This window comes from Zingiber officinale, chromosome 7B (genome assembly GCF_018446385.1).
Source record: "Zingiber officinale cultivar Zhangliang chromosome 7B, Zo_v1.1, whole genome shotgun sequence".
NCBI classification, from domain to species: Eukaryota; Viridiplantae; Streptophyta; class Magnoliopsida; order Zingiberales; family Zingiberaceae; genus Zingiber; species Zingiber officinale.
The window spans coordinates 1,127,952-1,154,143 of NC_055999.1; the positions used below are offsets into that span (position 1 = coordinate 1,127,952).

At 34.6% G+C, this 26,192-nt stretch overlaps 2 protein-coding genes across 6 annotated transcripts; one reads left to right on the plus strand and one right to left on the minus strand.

Moving 5' to 3' along the window:
- Positions 1-1,657: 1,657 nt before the first annotated feature.
- Positions 1,658-12,971, minus strand: LOC122004924 (protein BTR1-like). Of its 2 annotated transcripts, none has more exons than XM_042559783.1 (8): positions 12,685-12,971; positions 11,258-11,496; positions 11,070-11,170; positions 10,608-10,798; positions 5,152-5,210; positions 2,851-3,000; positions 2,028-2,089; positions 1,658-1,950 (listed from the first exon to the last, which is right to left on the minus strand). In XM_042559783.1, exons 1-8 carry the CDS (start codon positions 12,764-12,766, stop codon positions 1,863-1,865), a joined length of 972 nt encoding a protein of 323 aa, XP_042415717.1. In that variant the 5' UTR covers positions 12,767-12,971; the 3' UTR covers positions 1,658-1,862. The 2 variants fall into 2 exon arrangements, with proteins under 2 accessions (XP_042415717.1, XP_042415716.1); XM_042559782.1 differs by having other exon boundaries at positions 5,152-5,258.
- Positions 12,972-14,261: 1,290 nt separating this feature from the next.
- On the plus strand, positions 14,262-25,859 carry LOC122004925 (dolichol kinase EVAN-like). Of its 4 annotated transcripts, none has more exons than XR_006118294.1 (15): positions 14,262-14,520; positions 15,010-15,122; positions 16,156-16,365; positions 16,521-16,625; positions 17,416-17,486; positions 17,596-17,673; positions 17,747-17,976; positions 20,547-20,736; positions 20,817-20,882; positions 23,320-23,408; positions 23,512-23,626; positions 23,728-23,891; positions 25,042-25,093; positions 25,202-25,302; positions 25,512-25,859. XR_006118294.1 is itself a non-coding variant. In XM_042559786.1 (15 exons), the coding sequence occupies exons 4-15, from the start codon at positions 16,173-16,175 to the stop codon at positions 25,623-25,625; spliced, it is 1,404 nt and encodes a 467-aa protein (XP_042415720.1). In that variant the 5' UTR covers positions 14,622-14,839; positions 14,939-15,122; positions 15,960-16,014; positions 16,156-16,172; the 3' UTR covers positions 25,626-25,859. The 4 variants fall into 4 exon arrangements, 3 of the variants coding, with proteins under 3 accessions (XP_042415718.1, XP_042415719.1, XP_042415720.1); XM_042559786.1 differs by lacking the exons at positions 14,262-14,520; positions 23,728-23,891 and adding exons at positions 14,622-14,839; positions 15,960-16,014 and having other exon boundaries at positions 14,939-15,122; XM_042559784.1 differs by lacking the exon at positions 23,728-23,891 and having other exon boundaries at positions 14,265-14,520.
- Positions 25,860-26,192: the final 333 nt, after the last annotated feature.

The following is a 26,192-nucleotide window of genomic DNA, read 5'->3' on the forward strand; positions in this document are numbered from 1 at the left end:
TTATTCCCTATATCTTTAGTATGTGATTATTAGGTAATCATATAACTAAAATTATACATGATAATTTGAACCAAATGCATTTTAAGGATTTTGGATTGTATTTAGATTTAGATTTAGATTGGATTCGATTTGAGATTTTTTTAAAACAATATTTCTAATTTGATTCGAATCTGAATTGACAGGCTCAACAGACCAAACTACAAGCTCGAACTGATGCAACGGGGATGATCTCATTGCTCTTCTTCCAAACCATGAAAGCAGCCCACTCAAATGAACGTTCGAGTTCACTAAGTACACTGTTGTTGAAGATAAACTCTTGTCGCTTTTATGCATAAATAAAAATACATAGATTATGCGTATCACCTAAAGAATGCAAAACTTAAATAAATAAAATAGTCCAACAATATGGCCTACTTAAGTACATCAAATAGCCTTTCTTATCGATTATTAAAGTGCCTATTGTCACTTTCTTAGGACTGAAGACATAAAGGAAGATATTATCTACTCGTCCATTGAAAATTATATTAAAAAAATGTGTTTAATTGGAACGAGTAGATGTAGATGATGGAACAAATAAAAGATAGAGACGAGAGACTAAAACTCTTATTAAAAGGGAGGACTATACATATCATGAAAAAAAATGATGGGGTGCAATTGCAAAATATTGGTCGAAGATATTGATTTACTAATTACTTTATTGCTCCAAAAAAAATATTAGTTTGATATTGATATTACGAGGAAGAATTAAATCTGATATGATATGATATTATAATATAAGAGAAAAATAACGAAGGAAATAGAAAGTGTTTAGAAAGGGGAAAAAAAGAATGAAAATAAAGAGGAAGGGAAATCATACTAGTTTGTGATAAGAAGGAAAAAGGGAGGAAAATATTAATCTTTAAAAAATTTAATTATTATTAAACAATATAAAAAAATCGATTGTTTCTGCCATATTTGGGCAAAATTACAACATGAATACCAACACAATAAGAGGTAGGATCTCTTGAATCACTTTTTATGATCCAAGAGAAAAGAAATCGATTGTTTTCTGACCACAAATGATCACGGCCACGATCCGACCGCAAATGGTTACGATCCCTTCCTGGATTCACCATCCTCATCAAGTTATAATTTTCCAGAGGACACCCACGCCCAATAACCTGACTACTTATCCACCACCGAAAGTCTTCGGACGACCTCCGACTGTCCGTTTCGAACAAAAACTATAATTTGATAAGGACGATGAACTCAGAAAAAGATCGTAATCATTTACGATCGGATTACAATGTAATTCAAGCGCAAATGCGAATGACACATCCCTTGAACCATAAAAAAAATGATCCAAGAAATCTGTGCTCACACAACAAAGCCATGGTCAAAGATTATTGCTCAAGTAGGTCAACAGTTAAAACCTGAGATGTTGACTGTGCTCAGATTTCTCAATATACAGACATCAAATTGACCGAGATGTTGAGTGAAAAGGAATTGGACGGCTAGTTAGGTTCTTGTGGTGGTAGTGCAAGGCAGCCGCCCATGTTGTTTTTTTTATTTTAATACAATTAAAATTGATGAAGTTGACCAAATAAACTTCCAGCGTCAACGTCTCTGTCATGGAGATCTGTCTAAGATTTTGTCTTTGATTCTTTAGTATTATGGATTTATCTCAAAGGCACTCATAAACTACTTCAATAAAAAAGTATAATCATGCAGTTATCGGTAGGCTGAAGATTACTAGGAGTTACAGGGCAAACAAAAGAATATCCAGGCTAAGAGTAAAGATACTCTCACCAAAGCAACTGACAGACTCTGGGGATCATGCAGCAAAATTGATCAATCAAATTCCGTCATCATCTTCGTCATGATCATTCGTCCGTGTTCGAAGAAACCTTTTGCATGATCATGGACTCAGCAGTTTGGATTGCTTCAGGTGATCCGGTAATAGTTACTTTCCTGAATGTTTTCGATTGCAAAAGGTATCAGAAATCACAATTTGTATGATTTATTTGCCAAGCCAGAAGAGCTTATACCTATCCGATGTGCCAGAAATGAAATCACCTCTATCTGATATCTTTATCCTGGCCCCACTAACCTGAAAGCCAGAAATTTACATGCTATAAAGGTTCCAGAACCTCTGCAAATTACATTTGATGATTATAGAGATAGATGAGCAGAAAAGAGACAAATAAATTAATTGATATAGATATTCAGATATTTTTTGCGTGAAGAAAGTAAATTATCATGTTGGGGAATAAAACTTATTGATTACCTCATTGGTGCATTCACTGAGTCTCAAAGCAGTTTGCGTCCATATAATAACAGTTTGGTTTTGTAAGGTGCTGTAGGTAAAAGTTTTCCAGTTTGGTTTTATTGTAGGTGTCATCGTGTTGATGTCTGAAGTGCCATAATCTGATATTATTGTATAATGTATATTGGTACAGGAGGTTGGTGTCAAAGTTTAATTTTGCAAGATGTCTCAATTTCGATATATAATAGGTGCTACAATTGCCCTTGTCACAACAGTATTTAAAACTAAGGTGTTTTGAGATTAGTGTTGCTTGTTCCATTATATGAAGGGTTACCTCCATTAGAAGAGATATTAATGGAGCCTTCATATATGAGTTTTATCTCCTAAAATGGAAACTATATATTTTTTTTTAATAGGAAAAGGGCGATTTCTAACTTCACCGAAAGTGGTAAATGCATATTAAGAGAGATAAAGAAACATCTTAAATTGCAATTTTACTAAGCATAAAGTGGAAGATCTAGGACTAGAAAGAACCTCCTAAAATGAATGAAATGCATCAAACGAAAGGCCATGTTATAAAAATGCTTTCAGAAAAATAAAAAAACCTGACTGATCTCTGTTATGTTCCTTCCTCCACGACCAACAACAGCACCAATATGCTCATCAGCAATTCCAATTGTCACTGAATTACTCTGGCCTTCCTGAGGTCCACCAGGTGATCGTGAAGGATGTGAAATAACAGGTGAAGCTGTGCCCTGGCATGTGATCAAGGTATAAATAGCAAGGTACAGACAGTCACAAGTAAACTATAAGATGATGTTTATTTTGCAGCATAAAGAAGTGAAAATCAAATGATGTCGATGGCAAAAAAAAAAAAATCAAAATGTACAACATCAAATACAAGATGACATGAAAATGTTAAGTTCATATAAGCTACTCCAAATTAATTTCAAGCTTTCTAGAAACAGGACTATGTTATTCTGCAAGCATATAAAGAAAAGAAAACAGTAGACTTGAATACAAATAAATAGCCAAGAATAAAGAACCAAGCTTCTATCCCGCAATGAGTGTTGACTAGCTTACATCTGGTTCACAAGTAATACTAGAAATATCTTCAGGGATCAAACTTTTGATTATTTCTAGAACTGCAAATCATGCCACATGCAATTTTGATGAATCTACAATTTTCAAAAGGATGTCCAATAGCTCAGCAACATGGAAAGCTGTAAAACAACAAGATAATTAAGTGCTCAAAAGTTATCATCAAGCTTGCATATAATATTTCTAGACCAACATTGAGGTAGATAGAGTATTTGTCCAGTTATCCCAACTATTTGGGGGTCAACTATGTGGATTTTATCCCTTCATTTTTGTTACATTAACTACAGTTTCATTGTTCAATCTCAATCCTGTACCTCTTCCACTTTGTTGATTCAACTCTTCTAATATATTAGACTCTTTTGAATATGTTCATACCATCTAAACCTAATTACTCTTGCTATTGTTTTACCATCTATCAAAAATTGCACCTGATAAATCTAGGATTCAACTACTTTCTTATTTTCTCCTTTTTTTAATGCCGTCTATCCATCTTAATATTGTCGTCTATACTAACAAAATTTGTTAAAGTGTTGCATCCCAAACAACCCAACACAACTTTAAAAACTCTCCATTTCAACTATCTATAGATATTCACATTAATATTCCCTTGAATTATAAATTCTATATCTCTAAAACTCCTACTTAATTTTAAATCTGTCTGTCTTATCTAATCTGCACCCTGATTCTTTTGGTGATACTAAAATTGCATTTCATACATTTAGTTTTAGTTATATTTACATAAATCCTTTAGGTTTTAAACTTTTCTCTTTAATTCAAGTTTTTAATTTAATCATACTACTAATTAGCACAATTATTATTGGAATCGAACATATATGGAGCAGATGTCTTGAATATAACTGGTGAGTACACTTAGTATTAGTTAAAACATACAAGGACTTAGAACTGACTTTTGAATTAAACCTACATTCATAGGAAAACTGTTTTACATTTTGAACAGCTATAACACTAGTGAATCAACTCAATATAATTATTAGATATTCTTTATTTTTCTAAACCTGCCAAAGAGTGTTATAAGTGTTCCCAATATGCACAATGTTTTTTTTTCTCTCATACTTTTCCATCTTATTAAATAATTAAGATCTATAGTCGATTTTCTAGTTGTGAAACTAACTGATTCACAGAAATGCTTGTTTCATCACTCCTCCCAGTTACTCTCTTGTGAAATTTCATGGTATTACATAATATTTCTAGATGCTTATTCATTTTCATAACTCAACAATTTCATTGAGTAGGAAAGATGTATTGTCATAACGACTAAGATAGCACAATGATGATCTTCTCAACTAAAGGAATCAGAACAGAACTCTCAAAAACTCAAATATCAGATTATCATCTGGCAACCTTAAGAATGTCCTTCCTCTCCTCTCCATCAATGGAGCCATATTGTTTAGGATCAAGATGGATTCTGACACCAATATTCAAAACTTGGTTGTGTTCATTCATGGATTTATAAGATAACCTACTGTTTGGAATCAGATGACTAGTTAATTAAGAAAAGTAGTCTCTATACTCCTAATACACGTCTCCAAAAGTTTAACCTAAACCCACTAAAGCTGTTTTAACAAAAATGTGACTGTCAACATGCTTATGTATGAAAGAGACACAAACAAGGGCTCTGCCAGCAAACTAAAACCAAATGGTTTAATTGTCAATAAATGTAAGACATTTGATAATGGCATAGATTATCAAGAAAAAGACTTTTAAATAAAAAAGAGAAATACACAAGAGAACAATGTCAAGATTTTTTATCAGAAAGAATTATATGCAAAAAGAGTGTATCTAACCTTGTTATTGGAATTTCTTCCTCCAGATCCATTTGGTCTGTAAGTCACAGGACTGTATGCTACAGAAGGAAACATATACCCAACAGGAACACCAGGAAAGTTAATACCTAAAAGTAGGAATGACAAAGGAAAGAAGAAAAATTAACAAATAATTTTATATACAGTCTTTTTATATACAGTCGAGCAATCGGTTATTTCCCAGGACAAAAGTTGTAAGAGTGATGTACATTGAGCCAATAGGATCAACATGGATAGGAAAGAAATGAGAGAAATATGAGTTAACCCAATTGATTCACAAACATGATAGAAACGGCAACATTTCAAGTCATATAGTTGGGAATAAATGTACACTAAGATTGTGATGCAGAGAAGGACGCAGGGAGACCAGAGAAAAAAGTCCATGAAAGAAATAATACTACAAACAATGCAACAATAACAACTATCAACAATCAATCCTTATCTCACTAGGTAGGATCAGCTGTATGGATTCTTTTACGCCATTGGACTCTATCCCCTACTATAACATCATTTATAATTAAATAAATCTTATCTTGTTTTATTATTGTTAACCAAGTCTTTTTTTGGCTTTCCTCTTCCTTATTTGATATGCGTATTTGTCATAGTTTCACATCGCCCAACTAGAATATTTATTGGTCGTCTAAGTACACGCCCGTATCATTTTAAATGCGTCTCTCAAAATTTTCCCTCGATAGATGCAACTCCGATTTTCTATTTAATACTCTCATTTCTTATTTTGTCCATCCTTATATATCCGCACATCCACCTTAACATCCTCATCTCTGCAACTCTCATCTTCTACTCATATGTTTGAGTCATAGCCCAACATTCAACTCTATATAAAGTCTAACTGTTGTTTTGTAGAACTTTTCTTTAAGTTTTAGAGGTATTTTACGATCACATAAAACACCCGACGCTCTCATTCATTTCAACCATTCTGCTTGTATCAATCCCTCCATCGTTTTATAAAAATAATCCTAAATATTTAAAACTCTCAGTTCTTGTCATCTCCTATCTTAACAATTGTCTCATTACGTCTAATATTGTTAAACTTAAATTCCATATATTTTGTCTTTATTCTACTAAACCTAAAACATTTCCCTTCCAGTGTTTCCCGACAAGATTTTAGCTTAACATTTACTCCTTCACATGTTTCATTTACCAAAATAATATCATTTGCAAACAACATGCACCACGGTGTTGTGTAACAAATAAGGACTTAAAGTCGATCCTTAATGTAATCCTATCTTTATCGGAGTTATTCTATCTGAAGTCTTCACTTTGGTCGTTACATCTTCATATATATCCTTAATTAATTCAATATATGTTACGCCAACACCTCTATTTTATGTTAATTCTCCATATAATTCTCTATCATAAGTTTTTTCTAAGATAATGAATACCATATGTAGATCTTATTTTTACTCTCAATATTTTTCAATTAGTTGTCTAAGAAGATGTATAACTTCTATTGTTGACCTTCCAAGTATGAGATCAAATTGCTTTTCAGTCACCGTGATCTCCTTAATCTTTTTTCTATTACTCTTTCCTAAAGTTTCATAGTATGACTCAATAGTTTAATACCCCTATAGTTTGTACAATTCTGTACGTCTCATTTGTTCTTATATAAGAGAACTAGAGTACTTACCCTTCAAACATTTTTTTTAGTTTTCAATATCATGCTAAATAATTTTGTAAGTCATTCAATATCTTGTTTCCTTATCCGCTTCCATACTCTATCGAAATATCATCTGGTTTAACGTCTTTTCCATTATGCATCGCATTTAAAACTTGTTCTACTTCTAAAGTTTGAATTCTACAACAACAACAACTAAGCCTTATCCCACTAGGTGGGGTCAGCTATATGGATATTTTTATATCGTTGAGCTCTATCTCCTACTATATCATTATCTATATTTAAATAAATTTTATCTTGTTTTATTATTGCTAACCAAGTCTTTTTTGGTGCTCTTTTTCCTCGTTTGATTTGCATGTTTGTCATAGTTTCACATTGCCTAACTATACATGCTCGTACCATCTTAAATGTGTTTCTCGGAGTCTCTCAATAGATGCAATTCCGACTTTCTCTCTAATATACTCATTTCTTATTCTGTACATTCTCGTATATCCACACATCCACCTTAACATCCTCATCTTTGCAATTCTCATCTTTTACTCAAGTGCTCGAGTCATAACCCAACATTCAATTCCATATAACATAGTAGGTCTAACTGCGATTTTGTAAAATTTTCTTTTAAATTTTAGAGGTACTCTAAGGTCACATAAAACACCAACGCACTCCTCCATTTCAATCATCCTACTTGTATTCTATGTAAAACATCTCTCTTAATCCCTCCATTTTGTAAAAATGATTCTAAATATCTAAAGCCCTCGATTCTGGACAACTCGTCATCTCCTATCTTAATAATTATCTTATTATGTCTAATATTGCTCAATTTAAATTCCATATATTATGTCTTAATTCTACTAAGCCTAAAACCTTTCCCTTCTAGTGTTTCCGGTTAAGATTCTAGTTTAGCATTTACTTCTTCACATATTTTATTTACCAAAATAATATCATCTGCAAACAACATGAACCACAATATTATGTCTTGAATGTATGTAGTTAGTCCATAATTCATAGAAGTTTGAATTCTATGAAAAAAAATAAATTTCTATAATCATTTAACTTACTTAAATTACTTAAGTTAAGTTGATCACCTGAAACATCATTAAAAAGTGGATGAAAATACATTTTCCATTGCTCTTTTATTTCTCTATCGTTTACTAGTACTTTATTCTATTCATCTTTAATACATTTTATTTAGATAAGATCTCTTTTTTCCTTTCTCTCACTTTAGTTATTCTAAAAATATTTTTTTTCCGCTTTTGTATCAAATTTTTGATATAATCATTTCAATTTTTTCCTTCATTCACTACTTTATTAGCCTCTTTTTAGTCTATCATATATTTTTAAAAAAAAATTCTCGTTCTTACAAATATATAATTCATTATAAGCTATTCGTTTTTCTTTCACTTTCTCTTGTTTTTTCTTATTCCACCACCAAGATTCCTTACTTGGTGGTGCATGTCCCTTTGACTCGTGCACTCTAAGCTACTATTTTCAACTTTAATACCATCTTATCCCATGTCGTATTAGACTCGTTGTATATTTCACCTAATGCTTGTATTTATACCTTCTGCTTAAAGATATTTTGCTTTAACTTCCAACACTTAATTCTAGAAGTCGTATATATTTTTCTTTCTATTGATACTATGCTTGAGAGGTATATCCAACACTACTAATCTATGTTGGGTAGTTAAGCTTTCTCCCGAGATGATCTTGCAATCTTTACAAATTTTTCTATCCCTATTCCTAACCATAAGAAGGTCAATTTGCGATCTATTATTTTCACTTTTGAACGTGACTAAGTGTTCTTCTCTTTACTTAAAAAACATATTAGTCAATATAAAATCATATGCTATCGCAAAATCCAATATAATTTTCCCTTCTTCATTTCTCGTTCCAAACTCATAACCCCCATGTAACATCTCATATTTCTCATTTTTCACTCCGACATGCTCCATTTAAATCACCTTCTATTAAAATCATTTCATTTGGCGGAATATTTCATAATACTTCATCTAAGTGATCCCAAAACCTTGATTTGGTAGCTTCATCTAATTCGACTTGCAGTGCATATATGCTAATTACGTTCATAATTTCTTTTGCTACTATTATTTAAGGGCTATAATTCTATTCCCTTTTCTAACTACTACAACTTTATCCTTTAACAAACTATCTACAACAATACTCACTTCATTTCTTGTTTTACTCTTTCATGTGTACTATAACTTAAAACTCAAGTTCTTTATCATGTTGACTTCTCGCCTATCCATTTTGTCTCTTGTATACACAAGATACTAATTGTTTACCTAATCATCGCTTCTACTACCTCAATTGATTTACCAGTGAGGGTTCCTATGTTCAATATTCCAAATCATAAACTATTAGTTTTCTTATAATATTTGTTCTTATCCAATCTATGGTATGAAAATTCTTGCCTATTTAACACTGGACTCAAGTTCTTATGGAGATGTAGCGGTCATTGCCAGTACGTTACAGTCGGACTATGCAACGCGAACTCTTGCATACTTAGCACTACAGTCAAGTTCTGGAGATGTAATCTTTGTCGAAACGTTACAGTTAGAGGTTGCAACACGTTCCTTTCGGGGAACAACCAATTATTAACACAATAGTTTAATGAAGCTATTCATTGAACATTTGTCATAGTTTAACGCTAGTTGGCAAAGGTTGCTCTCTTTTATCCGGGCTTAGGACTGGCCATGACCGGTTCGTCATGGGCCTATAAACAATGGCACTGTAAAAAAAATAATACAATAGATCATTAGGCCTTTACTAGGACAATATATAACTATGAATAATTGCATTAGTTGGAAATTCTATAATCATAGAACCGTCTCATTTTTCCAATTTTTACTTGTAAAGAAAGTTGCACTAGATATGCTCCATGTCCTAGTCAAGGTAAAACCCTAATGATTTAGGTGTTGTTAAGAGAATTTTATCCTAAAAAGGAAAATACTAGGAGATGACGCCATTTTGCAACAAAAAACAAATTCAAAGCATTTGACTCTATAGGACATTTTGCAATCATAAAGTGAATTGATATTTGGCAGCAATGAAACTCTAGAGAAAATTTTCATTTACCCTAGGAAGGAGGGCAAAATGAAATTTTCAATAACCTATATGAAGCTACAAAAGGAAATTCAAGGCATTTGATTCTATAGGACGTTTTGCAATCATAATGTGAACTTTGATATTTGACTACAATGAAACTCTAGAGAGAATCTTCGCTTACCCTAAAAAGGAGGGCAAAATAAAATTTTCAATATGAAGCTAATTCCTAATAAGCAAGAAATGAAAATTTTATACACTATTGTTTTTCATTATTGTTATCTTTTGAATTATAAACAATCTTTTTTAAATGATTTCGATTGGGTCTATCTAAAAGATTGTGAACTCAATTTGATTTTGCAATCAGTATCCAACAAATAGGATGTTCTATTCCATTGGCATAAGAGTAATTTATGACCCCTCCTACTTTACCCACAACATGATACATTTCTCCCTCTAGTAACGAAGTTTTAGTGTTTATTCTCTCATCATATGATATCCATAGATCGTAAGCATAGTTTGAGTAATTCACTGATTGTCATGCTGTAGATGCATGCAACCTCATATTGATAGTACAAGATAGGATTTCCAACCTTGGATTACATATCACTACTACATAACCAAATCACGATCATAATTCATCTAGAACTTAAAAATGAGCAAATAAGGCATCTTATAAAATCTAGAAATTAAGAAATAAGGGAAGATAAAAAAAAATAAATAATGAACACAGGAGATACACCTGAATATTGGTAAGGCGAATTCAATGTCTGTGGATAGTGAGCATCTTCTATTAATCTTGACAATATCAAAAAGATTGCGCGCATTTGTTCTTCAAAAAGTCCAGTTAAAGTAACTAGCCTATCATTTAGCCCAGCATTATTATCCTGAGGAGATATCTTGATCCCAGCCCTTGATTCTTCTATAAATGACCTGAAAAAGTAGTAGTGCCTCAACTAATTACTGTCAGAATAATGTTTAAGGACTAATCTTCACAAGATAAAAGAGCCTGCACAAAGAAAAAGGAAAATAAAAAAGTAGTGTAGTTCATTTGAGTTTTGTAAATTTAGAAAACAATTGGTGCAATATCCAATAATAACCACAAGTGGCAAAGACTGCTTAAGGGTTGAAAATTCTTCCTAATTTTCTATATAACAGAATGTACAATTCAACTATCAAAAAATATGCTTGACTAAAACTATACTTTATAGTTGAACCTCCTTTTCCGATTATAGCACCACATGAGCTATTAGGAACAATAAGCCTGACTTTTGATCTACCTTCAGCATCATTGCCATCTTCCAACTATATGCCAAGCAAAAAAAAAAATAAAGGTGGTAAATAGTCCTTTTTTAAAAAACTAGAAATATCATATAATACATAGCTACAGACCTCACTGAACAATTTTTCCTGGATCAGTTCCATAGCCCTTATAACATCTCCAAGTACCCCAGAAACCAATAATATTCTATCGGATGTTCCTGGAAAAACTTCATGGTTACGTGACAGCTGAATACGAGCTCCAGATTGTGACTGGAATTCAGATATTGTAGATCCACCCTTGCCAATGATACAGCCAGCTTCCGTGTTAGATACAAGAATTCTTATATGTGTTTGTTTCTCGTCATCTCCTGAAAATATTTATATTCAAAAATCAGGTTTGTTGATCTAAACACGAAAGAAATCAAGAATATTTATGACAACAATGTAGTCTGATAGCACAGACAAAACATGCTTCAACATAATACACAGCTGTACTTGAAAAGGTGCACAAATTGCATGAGGAAGAGGCCTGTAGACTAAAAATGTTTCAACATAATAGACAGCCATACTTGAAAAGGTACATCAATTGAATGAGGAAGAGGCTTGTAGACTATTATTTGATGCAGGGGAAAGGGAGTTTGGATAAAGTAGTGAAAGAAGAGGAAAACACAGAGACATACATCATAAAATATAGCATTCATGACAAACCTGTTTCATTTTACTTCAATTCATTATATAGCTTAGTCAATATTAGCATTCTCATACTCTAGAAATAATATGACAGACTGTATAAGGAAAAATACAAGCACTGACCTTACATTAGCATTTCGTAGGCTAGAAAAACCAAGAAAAACTTCAACATATCAAATAAACATTTCGTAGGCTCTATAACACCTTTGCTATTAGTTTATCATTCAAGACCGAATGTTTTTAATCATTTTAATCTAGAATAGTGAGTTTCTGCCACTTAGCGAGCTAAATTCAGAATGAGATGCCATATTATTCAATAATAAGCTACCAAATATACGGGACAGACCATTGTCATTATAAGACTGCATCATTCTAGGCATGAAGAATAACTAAATCACAAAGAAGACACAATGTAACATCAACAGAAGCAACTCCATGCTAATTTACAAACGCGAATGCAACTGAGGCAAGGCCTAATTCGATCTGCATAAAAAGGACCTTGATATCAAGACAAAGTCCACTCAAATCTACTGTTTCCTTTTTTACAATCTTGCCTATCATGAAACTGATTTTTTTTCATGATCTCCACGACAAGGCGACCAGCAACTGCTAGGAATTTTTTAAGCGACAAACAAAGTCCGCCAAATTCATTCAGTATCGAAAAAAGCACTAAACTCTAAATAGCCTCGGAAGCTCAACGCAACACACTCATAAACTCTAGCCTCGATCCGCTTCCATACAACTACCTCAAAATCCCATACCAGCGTCCGCCTTATTGCTCATCGGTACTATTGCAGATTTGCAAAACCAACAATCAACTCAAGTCGATCATCTGCACACGGAAAACGAGAAGCGACGGATTTTACCTGCAGTTGGAGATCTAGGGAGATGCGATCGGCGAGGGGCAGTATCGGGGGACAAATCGCGGTGCTGCTTGGGGGCCTCCATTGCGACCGGCGGCGGAGGCGGGTAGAGGAGGCTGGGAATGAGGACAAGGTGTCTTCCTAGTCTACCTCTCTCTCTCAGGCCATTCACAGAGAAGCGGGGAAAAGGAAAAACGGAGAGGAAGCTCTCGCTAACTCGCTACTGCCTCTGCTTTCTCGCCCGCGCCGCACTCATTGATTCCTTATTTCTTCAACTCCTGTATCAATTTCGACGGCTCAAGCAGTTTAGGGATACTTGTGGGCCCAATTGTGGCTCGGCCCAACATAATAAATATTGTCAGCCTATACGTAATAATAGTATCCTTTAGGAATCGAACAATTTGTATTTTTATAAAACTAGTTACTTCCCTCTTTTCTCCATATCGTGAGAAGGCTTGGTCCAGCGGTTATGGTGAAGTGGTAACACAATCTAACTATCTGAGATTCGATCTCATATATTTATATAGTAATTTTTTTTTCTAATGGAATACATATCATTTGATATTGAATTTCTAAGTCGTCCATCAATTAATCCATGATTTAACCTTGATAATTCCTTCGGATGAATGTAATGGCTAGCACATGAGGTGTTGTCATCATAAGATTTGGGGTTCGAATCTCGATAAAGTTGAGGTAAATATCTCTCTTATGTGTTAGTCACTATTCCAAAAACTAGTAGTCGTCCATAATTTACTTCCTTCGTATTAGGCCCTAGGACGGATTGACGAAGATGTGAGACGAACATATTCATTTTTTGTCATCATGATTTACTCTTGATTAGAAACATAATTTATTTTTGCATATAATGAGTTTGTAGTCTATCATGTTCCCCTCCGTAGTCTTCTCCTGTTTTCTTCATCCGTGAATTCAAGTCGAGTTTAAAACTAAATTAAATCATTAAAATATTTTTTTTATTTTTTATGATGTTTGAATATATATATATATATATATATATATATATATATAATTTTATTAAGAATCTCTTTATTACTTAATTGCATGATACTACTTGGTGACAATATTAGTATATATAATTTATTTGATTGATATTATTAATTTATTTATGGATAATGTTAAATGATCAAAATCTATCTGACCAATTAGAATATATGTATACATGTACAAAGATATTTTAATAATATTATATTTATATATTAATTATATATATATATATATATATATATATATATATATATTATAATTAAAAGAGAGAAACTTCTAACTCATCAACCAGATTTATTTTTTATTTATTTCGAATCTGATAAGAGTTTTGTCCACAAAATTTCCACTTTCAGATTAGTTGGACCAAACTCAAATGTCTCGATTAATCCAATATATATATATTGGCGTTGAATATGTCTGTCGTATATGCATCGCGACGGAAGTCGTGTCTGTGCTCGCGTGTAGGCCACGCCTACTCACGTCTGAACTATGGCGAACTCCGCGTCGTGTCAATTACCAAGCCGACTACACGCTGCGGGACCTCGCGAGATAAGTCGTGCCATTATAACGAGCACGTTGTATCGGATTGTGTTTTTTCTTTTTGTTTTTTGTTTTGTTTTGTTTTTCCTTGGACCTTTTCCCTGCCATGGCCGGAGGGGCGGCCGATGTCTTCAACGGCGAGAGGGCCGTCGTTGCCCTATTTGTCTCGCGTGTACTCCTTTCTGCCCCCCTCTCCCTCCTTTATGAGTCTCTCGCTCTCTTCCTTCTTTCCGCTTGCGGCCTGCTCGTTGAGATCTCCGTGGAGAGTTCCTCCGCCCCGCCCCGCTTCAAAACAAGGTTTGCTCCCCTTCCTCTACCTGGTTAATCAGGTGATATTCTTGCTCACCTGTCCTTCCAATTTCACCTTATTTACTAGGTTTGATCTTAACTTGTAGTAGTGATTTCGAGATATCAATCACCCAGGCGCGAGCTCTGGTCGTTTCATTTCACTGTAATGGAGCTCCTTTTTATGCATTGCGTATTCTTATGCCTTAATTGTTTAGGGTTTCTTATTTCAATCTATGGAAGTTTATATTGAAAAAAGTTCTGAACCGAGTATGCGTTAGGTCTTATTATTACTCGGTCATAGATTTGGTTCGCGAAGGAGCTTGAGCTTGTAAGTGATGGTCTTTGTTACTTTTGTGAATGTGCTACTAAAATATCTTGTATGAGAATACTGTGTTCTTTTGTGCCTAAACTACGTGTTGAACGACAGGTATGAAGAGTCTTTGATGCGCTTGTGGTAAACCTGAAGACTATTTTATTTGAGTCCATATTCTTATGTAGGCCTGGTGCATCTTCTGGGACACTACTGGGTGCGGTGACTCTACCTGCTGTCATACTTTCCCGACTGATACAACTTTCAAGAGTGCTTCTGGAGAATAATGCCACTTCTGATGGTAGAGCTTCTCATCTATATCATGGCAAATTAAAAAGTGAATTTCCTTGCAATTATTCCATGGGATTTTCAGGTTTCAATATTGTCATATTTCCATAGGCATAAAGACAAATTCTCGCTATACCACTTTAAAATTTGGTTTCTCCTGATCTATCTTATGGTACTATGGATCACATATTCTGAATCAATACAAGTATGATGCAATGTTAAGAAAGAATTGACCACCATATTGTGAATTACGTTGTAATATACTTGGGATTAAACTTGATCATAACCAACATAAAGTACCGTACTTTTTTTTATTTTATCAACAGACTCTGAATACCTGAAAGATAGACAAAGTTAAACTTTATCTGGGATTTTCCATTGTCATTTTCTCTCCTAAAACACTACTTGCGTTATAGGAATGTGAGATTCTTAAGGTCATCACTTTATCAAATAAGAAAGGTGATTTCTCTGCCTATCTTTCCTTGGCTTAATGATTCATCATGTATGCTAAGCCTCCCATAGAAGGATAATTGTTCTCAAGTTGCTGATTGTAGGCGACCTTTAATCGCAATATGCTTGTGCACATTTGTTTGCCCTGACACTATACAAGTTGGTACTCAAGGTATAAGGCAATACCTCTGTATGAAAGTTGATGACAAGTTGGAACCCTTGGTGTATATAGATTGTATATTACAAATGGATTCTGACTTACCTTGAGCGTCATTTTGGCTTCGCATATGTCAGTGAATTGTATGATTTACCATAACTTGAAGGTTTTTGTCATTTGATTTATGAGGTTTTTGAGAAATCAAAGTAATAAACTTAAATGGTTTTTTGTTCTTTTAAATAGGTCCGATGTCTGTAGGAACCAATTCAATTACACTGGCCACTTTTTTGGGAAAAAGGTTGAGGGATCAAATCATTGTACACTTCTAAAGAAATAAAATTAGCATGGGCATCCAGTCAAAGTTTACATATTTCATTTTCATTTCTTTGTGCTTTGTTTGAAATACCCTCTCTTATTTTCTTCTCTTTTCCATGAGCAGAGATTTCAGGATTGGATATGCAGTTTTGGACCGTATCTGCTAGCTGCTTTAGTGTGCTAATATTCTTCTGTTTAACATTCCAACATTCTCCCAAGAATACAACTTTCTTTCAGCTTAAGAACTTTCGAACTTCAAATTGTGGGCTAATGCACATGGTGTTGTTGTCCATGGCTCTTTGCTATTTGTCTTTCACAGCAAAAGCAGACAGTGGTTAGTTGCCTTACTTCCTTAATCATGTGTGTTCATTCTGTTTGATATTCTCTAGAGTGTAGACTTAATATTATAGTTTAGCAGTCCAATTATGCACAGAGGTTCTGATCTGGTAGATAACTTCTCCAGCTACATGATCTTTTACTCTTTCACAGGGTATCTTCCTTTGTTGAAATTTGTGTGGTTAATTTGTCATTCGTTGGCTAGTGTTATGCTTATCCAGCACATTCTTCAGGCATTCCCATCATGCGCTTCATTAGGTTAGTATGTCTATACTATAATTTATACTTTTGTACATTTATTTACATGTCTAACAATCATGCTACTAAATGCTTTCAAGTTTTTCTGACTTGATATGATTATGATAAAACTTGAACAGCTGTTTTGTGTGATAAAAGAAAATTCCAATTCCAACACATCTCATCAAGCCTTTAATTGATTTGGGACATACTAAAACAGGGTCTTAACAGTGTCCTGTTTGTAGTTGTGCCTTGGCTAATCTAGGTTGAATTATAATTTCTTGCATATCTCTGTTGAATTTCAATTGCCTTATTGCTGTATTCTATATCCAGGATGTATTCAGCAGTTTCTTATTCTATTAGGATAGTTTGATGAGAGCTCAAAATCTATAGCCATTCTTAATGTTTGCTTAATTATTAGGAATCTGTTTCCCTTTTGGCAACTATTTGATTATCTATATTAATTTATGCAATTGCCACAAACAAACACCAGATAACTTTTTCATTGTGGCTGTAATTATTTGTATCCTCCTATCTTCCTCTTACCTCTTCATTTGTTTATTTTCTTGTACTCCTTTCACATGTTTTTTCTTTCTGGAAACAATATCACTGCAGATAAGTAAACTTTAACTCACTCATATCTGAACTGCAGAAGTTACTTTCATATGTTTATGCTAATTTCTAAAAGGAAGCATTTCACAAAATTTGCACATAATTTAATTGATACGGTGTCAGACAAAAAAGTTCTGATCTGCATCACAGATATGCAGATTACATTCTCTTAAAAATTTGCCTCTTATTGCAATTTCAGGGGAAGTACTTCTAGTGTCTAGTGGTTTGATGCTTTACTTTGGTGACGCACTGGCGCATTCCCTTAGCAAGGTCAATGTTTTGCATCTCAAGCTACCTGTTTAGCTGTTTTATGTTAAAAACAGGTTGAGAGATCATGTTTCAGGAGATTTAACTTTGTTTCATTTAATAATCTTGACAGGCCTTGGCATTCTTAGCACCATCAGCACTGACTTTCCTTAAATATGGAACTCGTTCTGAAATAGCAATAGTTATTCAGGTATGGTCCTCCAAGAGAACATCATGAGTGGCATTGATCCTTGATAATATATTGTTTGTGCCTCTACATGCAGGGAGTGATGGTTGGCCTGTTCCTTTTCCCTGCGTTCTACAAAATTGTTCTTTGGGCTTGGCTTCACCTAACAAACTTGAGGAAGCCTGAAGCTTTAGCAACCAATGGGGGACCAAACAATGTGGTTGAAATGTCAGTTTTGTTTTATGCTTCTCTCTTGTTCATGTTGACAGCATTGATTCCAGCTTGGATGTACCTTGTTTGGGATTTTCAGAAGCATCCTGTTGCATGGTAAGGTTGCTGAAATATGTTGCATAGTTTGTTTACTGAATATATTCAGTTATTCTCACTTGCCAGGTTGGATCTCAACCAAGTAAAGGTAAAGAGAATATTTAAGTATAGGAGTTAAAGTGGTCCAAGTGAGCCAACTCATAAATCAATTTGAATCTTTTTTTATGTGAAACTAGTAGGATTTTCTCTGGTGCACTTGTACCCTGAAGGTTGCTTTACCTGTCAACTTTTTCCAAAGTTCCTATGGAATTCATAAACTCAGATTAGGAATCAATCGATTGTTCTTACGTAATCATCTACGTCTTCTATGTTCTATGTTGAGACATTACTGTGTTCTTTGGTGTTGGTTAGCTTAGTAAATTTAAGCCATATTAACTTGTATAATTAATTGAGAAATCCAGCAGATTGCTTTCCAGATGATTATGGACATTATTGTAACATACTTTTGTCTTGCTTTTCAATAGCCTTGTTATTTTCTCTATTTTTCCATGCAACTTGATGTTATTATTCTATCATTGGGTCACTTTTCTTCAATCATCATAACTTTTCTCCTTCTCTTGCTAGGTTGAATTAAAACTGGTAATTGTTCCATCTCAAATTTAACTACCATATTGATGTAATGTTCAGTTTTGATTCTAGTCATAAGATCTTAACCAGAAAATAAGATATGGAAAAACAATGACAAAACTAAAATCTATCCTCCATTCTTCTTATCCTTAAAAAAAACAAAAATGGTGGTCTAATATCTCATATCTGCATACTTAGCATCTCTTCATAACCCCAAGAAGAAATCTTGAATAAATAAAAGCATGAAAGTTGACGGTTTGTTTCTATTTCATCAAATTTACTTTTTCCCTTCTTAAGAAGTTTGTTCTAATGTGGACTTCCTTACATCTTTTGCAAATTAGCTACCTATTTTTCTCATCTTGTGCTTTTAATTGAAAAACATTATAAATTTGAACCTACCACTTCTATGCTCATTGGAATTGTAGTGCGATTTAGATCTGTACTATTTATTCAACCAGTTTTTTTGCTGACACCAAATAATGTTGAAAACAAATATCATATGCATGATTGAGTTTGAACATACTAATCTAAACCATTTATGCAAAAGGTCATACGCTATGCTGACTTGGGCACCTCACACGGTCAGCCCCGCAGTCATCTGTGGAGAGGTAAATCAGGAAACTGAATATGCCACCACATGGAAGGGTATTTCCACGAGCTTCTCCGGGAATCGACTGTTGGATCGAAAAGAATTTAGATATCTCCACAATGACATGATATTGTCCACTTTGGGCCTAAGTCCTCATGGTTTTGCTCTTGGGCTCTACCCAAAAGGCCTCATACCAATGGAGATATCTTTCTCTTATACCCATGATCTTTCCCATGTGTTTTCAATGTGGGACTATGTTTGCAACCTTGCAACCCCAACAATCCCCCTCCCCCTCAAACAAAGGACCACAGGTTTCCCACGTCCGATCCTCGATCCACCAGGTCTTCCTGCCCCTCGGTCCACCAGACCTACTAGGACTTCCTTGCCTAGTCACAACTAGGACTTCCTGCCAATTGTTGGATCGAAAAGAATTTAGATATCTCCACAATGACATAATATTGTCCACTTTGGGCCTAAGCCCTCATGGTTTTGCTCTTGGGCTCTACCCAAAAGGCCTCATACCAATGGAGATATCTTTCTCTTATACCCATGATCTTTCCTATGTGTTTTCAATGTGGGTGTTTGCAACCTTGCAACCCCAACATCGACCATTGCCCATTTCTACAAATCTACCATGTGGTGACCAACTCGGTTATGCCTTGGGGGCTTTGATAATCTAAACCAGGACATAGACATTGTTGGTGATATCTAATATTTCGTACATGATTACCACTAAAACCTTAAATGTTGGTTTGGATCAATGTCATGCTGGCTCAATGTATTTAGAATTAATATTTATTCTGATTCATGAAGAAACTGCCAATTTTTGGCAATAGTAACAGGAAATCTTTCTTTTCCTTTGCCTTTTGCACCTATTGTTAATGGTTACAACCTTTGAAGATGCTAGCTTCCAACCATTCTACTTTACATAAGCTTGCATTTTTGGCATATTCTTACAGAACACCATACATTTCTGGGTTCTAAGTGCCATTGACATTGTAGTAAATAGCCAAATAGAGTAAGCAAGGAAAAAACATTCTGTAATGCATGTCTTTTGTGTCAGATTGGATTGTCAAAAGTTTTAGTCTGTTTCTGTGTCCAAAAATGATTTTCTCAACAATATGGTCGCAAAATAACTCATGAAAATGAATTGCTATGACTGAAAAGACCTAGCTGACGGTTAAACTAGAAGCTTTCCAGGGCGTTGGGTGTGTTAAACTAGAAGCTTTACACTTTAGGGCCTCATTTATGCCTCCTAATAATGTTTGCATATATGCTCTTGAACTAAATTACTTTTGTTCAACACTGTACGGTCAATATTGAATTGGAAAGTGCTTCACCAACCTGATTTCGGTCGAAAGTTTCTAGTCCAATTAAGGTTGATTGATACTTATCCACATGTGATTTTTGGCAGGGTGTTTACATTTGTCTTCTCAGACCCACTCAAGCACTTGGCACTATGTTTATATTGGGTTTGTGTGATCTGTGTCTCAGTTTTGCGGTTCTACGATATATCAAAGCACAGCAAGATTGAGAGGATTCTTCTTAGGAAATACTACCATTTAGTGGCAGTTCTAATGTTTTCACCTGCTCTTCTTCTTCTGGTAACATGCATATAAAATATATGTTCAAAAGATTCAACTTTTGTCCTATTTTTGTACTTAAATGTATAACTGTATTGCAGCCTGCCTTTTTGAACCTTGCATTTGGTGCAGCCTTTGCAGTTTTTCTAGTGTTGGAAATGATTAGGGTAAGTTTGTTGTGTATGATACGTTTCTTCTTTATCAAGGTATTTTAATTTTCCTTACATTACATATCAAGCTGGACCTTTCCATCCCCTTGTAAGCAGTCCATAAATCTAACAGAATGTGGGAATATGAGCTTGTGATACCTTACCTACACATTTCTGTTCTTTATTATGATTGGTTGACTTGTAGTTACACTCTAGTCTTTTTTTATAAATTCAGTTTTAGTTCTTTCTTCTTATTCATATGACTTCGTTGGAGTTGAACTGGGAAATTTATGATTATGTGAAAGAAACTGATCTAATATCAAGTACTAATTGGTCAATTCTTTCATCTAAGCAGTTTGTGAGAATTAATAAATAAACAAACCTAATTCTGGGCATGGTGATGGTGATGTATTGAAAAAGGTTGCTACTATAATGGTGTAACCACCACTAGGCCTTACATACCCTCCAATTATAATTTGAGCTATACTTTAGGTCTACTCAGGGACGTCAAGCCTTAAATAGGGGAGATTGTGACACTCAAATTATATGGTGTATTGTGGATTAATAAAGAAGCTATAAGCCTAGATGATCAGCTACTATTAACATAGGATTGAGCATTTTGAATTAGTGGTCAGACCTATCAACTTAGGGTCAACTTTCTTGTCTAAGTGGCTTTTGACCAAGGAATGAAATCTCGAGCCATGCTTTCTGAAACGGACGGTTTTTTTCGTTCCGACACGGACTAGCATCGACACCACACACACAACAATTTTGTGTGTCATCGCATTTGGGGATGACGTACCTGGAAGCATTGGGCTCAGCGAGGCCACCGGCGAGAAATCAGTAGTGCTGGCAAGGCGACTACTGCAACGGTGGTGAGAAAAAATCACACGCTGAAGGGAGGAGGCGTTAATAATTAATTAAATAAACTGTTAATTAATTAATTAATATAATATTTTTTTATTAAAAATATAAAAAATTAAAGTAAAAAAAAATTTATATAATATATAGTTATATAATTTAAAATAATTTTAAAAACAAACTTTAGATTATTTTTATAAATTAAAAATAGATTAAAATTTTATAAATAATTTTAAAAAATTTGATTTTAGAATGCAATATATATATATATATATATATATATATATATATATATATATATATATATAGGGGTTTGATACCCTGCACATCCGTTCAGTGCACATTCTTGGGCGACCTCACATGTTTGGGCGCTCGGAGCCCCTCCTGGGTGCCCGGAGCCCGTCCCGGCACCCCGATTCACTTTTGAGAATTGGGGCGTCCAGGAGGGCATTCGGGGGCCCGGACATGTGAGGGGTGCCCAGGAGTGTGTATCGAATGAGTGTGCAGGGTAAAATCTTTATATATATAAAGTATTGAAACCATATCGGCACACGACATGATACGGTACCGAAACTGTATCATTCCGATCTATGACCGAAATCTGAGTGCGAGTCGAAATTTTAAACCTTGCTTTTAACAATTAGTGTTTGAGTGGTCCTAATTTTCAACATATTGAGGTGTCAATGCCGGAAAAAGGTTTCCTACATGATGTGATATAACCATGTTGACCTCACATATCTCTAATTAGATGTGATTCTAAGCTATATAGCTAGACTTAGGTCTTGGCAAGAGTGTCAAGCTTGCCTTAAGTGTGGAAGATTGTGATACCCTAGTTTAGTCCAACCTATTGACGTGTAAGTGCTAATAGTGGCTTTTATTAGTTTAAATGAGTGAAATACTTTTTACTTGAGCTTTGGAATTTTAGTCCAATGGTTGAACTTGACAAGGTAATCAATTAGTTCAGTGACCTATGTGAGTCATGATGATTACAATTACAACTTTGGTGTGTGAAGTAAACAAGATACGAGTCTCAATTTAAACTTGTAATTATGTGAGAAGTAACTGTATGCATAGCAAATAATTTTTTCACAATCTTCATGAGGTGAGTCTTTCCGAAACTTTCAGCTGGCTTAGTTCAGTTAGAAACTTGGGGTGTGACAAAAGTAGAGCTCATGGGCCATCTAATTTATGATTTCATATGAACTTTTGCAAAAAAAATCATTTAAAAGGTGTTACTGTGTAGCTGATTGGATCACTGGAAAACTTCATATAGTAGTACCAAGTACCAAGGATTAAATCCTGTTCTGAGTTTGGATTTTGCTCCCCAAGGTATAGAAACGTGGTTACTATTAGTTGGATTGTTGGTGTCAAAGTGTCCAGTGTGCATCGTGGATATGGATGTCGATGAAGAATCCAAGTGCCAGAAACCAGAACTATAGGCAATGCTATGCCAAAAGTTAAATTATGTAGGTTTATTACTTTCAACAGTATAGAATTACTTCTCTTGAATATATTTATGTATTCCTTTGGATTCATATTTTCTGAGCTTAGTAAATTATAGAAATCTATCATTTGACATTTAATCATTTGGCAGGTCTGGAAAATCTGGCCATTGGGACACACTATTCACCAATTCATGAATGCTTTTACTGATCATCGTGACTCGGACATTCTTATTGTCAGGTTGATTTTGTTTTTCTTTTCATTTGTACAAGTTCTCTGTTTTGTCCTCATTCTTTTTTCACAGTTTGTTTGTTTATCACAATTTTTGGTTTTGCTTATTCAGTCACTTCTCCCTCTTACTTGGATGTGCCCTTCCAATATGGATGTCATCTGGGCTGAATGATAGACCCCTTGCTCCTTTTGCTGGGATTTTAAGCCTAGGGATTGGTGACACAATGGTAAAGAATTTACTTCACATAATTACCATTTATTTTCTTTGGCATTGCATCATTCATGTTCATTTATGTCTGTAAGTTTGATATATAGTTGTTGCCCCCAGGGCGCAGCGCAGACGGTGGGCGCATGGTATATCTGGCGTAATGGCCAGGAGTCAATTCTCAGGAATTGATGACCTGGGGTTTACCCCATCATGCGCCTATGGCCTGTGTACTTGCATGTACCTCCCTCCATATCCGTGGGGCCAGCACTAGGGGGGTCGCTAAGGTAGCAGATCTACCTTTGATATATAACTGTTAAAATGATATCCATACTTTCACCAAAAAATATGATACTCAGACGTGAGCTTGCATCTATACTTGTAGAGTATGTTTACATTTTGAGGTTTGCCATTTATGCCTACTTAACATGAAATATTCACTTTCTTGTCACATACAGCTTGACCTGTTGCCATGTTGTTTGATGGCAGTTGGTATAAATTATCTGTCTTATTATACTTGTGTGTCAAAGCACACATAGCATTGCAAAGAAGTGGCTTCATGTTTTGCACACTCACAATATCTACATTACTATCTCAGAAACAAGCTTTTTCCAATTTTTCTTAAATTTGAAATTAGTTTATATCTTATTGAAGCATGAAAAACATAATGCAGCTTGCCAGTAGTCAGTAATTGTGTTACTTTTGATATTTGATAACCCACACACCTAGAACATAAAGCATGGGCCATTTTGCTGGCTACTTTGATGACCTTTCTTCTGCTTTTGTTCTTCCCTGTGTTTTTATTTGGGTAATTTCATGGAATTTCTGCTTGCTTCAGGTGGCAATTTAATAAAACATACTCTGAGGTCTATATTTTGTTTTAGATCGGTGAACCCATTTATTGAAATGGATTATGGCATGGTTGATCCTGTCAATATGAGCAATTACTATAAATGGATAGGAGTAAGGTTATATTTCTAATTTGCGCTGGTAGTTCTCTGTGGAAAATTGAATCAATTATAAATCCATTCCGGTAGAAGTTGTCCACTGGCTTCTACTTACTAATGATTTCTGTGGTAGTTATGATTACCTTAGTGGGTACTTCAATGGAAGACTTGCCACTCTTCAAAGGCCATTTTACTGTAGTGGGTTGCAAGTAGATCCGTTTCACTGTCATCCTTTCTGCCTTTGATTTGTAATTAGATGTGCTGTATGTTTGAGTTGCTGTATTTTTATACTTGTTAAGCTGGTTAGTAAGCTCAAAAGATGATGCTAATTGAAGCATGTCCCAGTTGAAAATGTATTAGTCATTTATCACAGATTATTGCTTGATCATAGCACTAGAATGAGCAATGTTCTTATTCCCGCTTGAAGTTTCTATACCTTCTTATACTGTAGACCAGATAGAACTTCACAAATGATTTTTTTTCCTCGCAGGCATCAGTTGTTGGCCACAAGTATGGTGTTCTTCGGTGGAGCAAAACTGGAAGTAAGCTAATGTTCTTGCATTTTCAATATTAGTTTTATCATCCCATACTCTGACTTGGATAAGCTGCTGGTCTTTATGTGACTAAAATATTTGTTTCTGATCCCTTAGAGAAAACTATCGAAGGTACTGCAGCTGGAATAACGTCTGTCCTCGCAGCCTGCTCAGTCCTCCTGCCTCTACTAGCATCAACTGGTTATTTCTTTTCCCAGGTTTGATCTCTTTTTCCTCTTCAAAGATTTTGGGAGACCATATTCCACACGCACTATGCACTCCTTATGCTACTTTATTGCTAATTGGTTGGTTGCATTGTTTCCTAAAAAACCATTATATATGTTCTTAATGTGTAAGCGATTTACTCGCGGTGAACACTGCAAATGCAATCTGAACTCGAAGCTCATGCATGCTTGTGTATGTGCAGCACTGGTTGTCTTTGCTTGTGGCAGTCACGGTCAGCGGCTTGTTGGAGGCATACACGGCACAACTTGACAATGCCTTTATTCCTCTTGTATTTTACAGCCTCCTGTGTCTATGATAACATCTAACTACGTTTTCTCCGGACCGGGTGTTTAATGTATATTCACATCCACTTCTTTATAGAGCAGATGATCTTAAGCTATAGTTCATACTTCTACAAAATTCCACTGAAGCATTAGCACCACGGCCAATGGTTTTACATTCTTCGTTTGCATCAGAACAGGCAACGATGGGATCAGATCCATGCTGTAAAAATTTGATTATTAATATTTCACAAGGGCTGATTGTTATATATCATAAAGTTTTGAGGTGGTTAAAAATATAGGTTGATTTTTTTCCTGCATGCCTAAATTTTTCACTATGAATATGTATATTAATCTTTAACTGGGCATGTGAAAATTTTATTTTTTTTCTTGTCCACTTTGTTTTTCCCTCATCTTTATTTTAAGTTATTTTATGTTGCCAGCAATATCTATACGAACAGCCCGCAAGCTTTCTGATGCTGCTTTTTTTATGGTTTTATTTTCTTCCAGAATTTGCTTCAAACGATCTTTTATAATCAAGTTAAATCAATCTAAATTAAAGAAAATAAGCCTATCAATCTTACAATAAAATTAAGCAAATC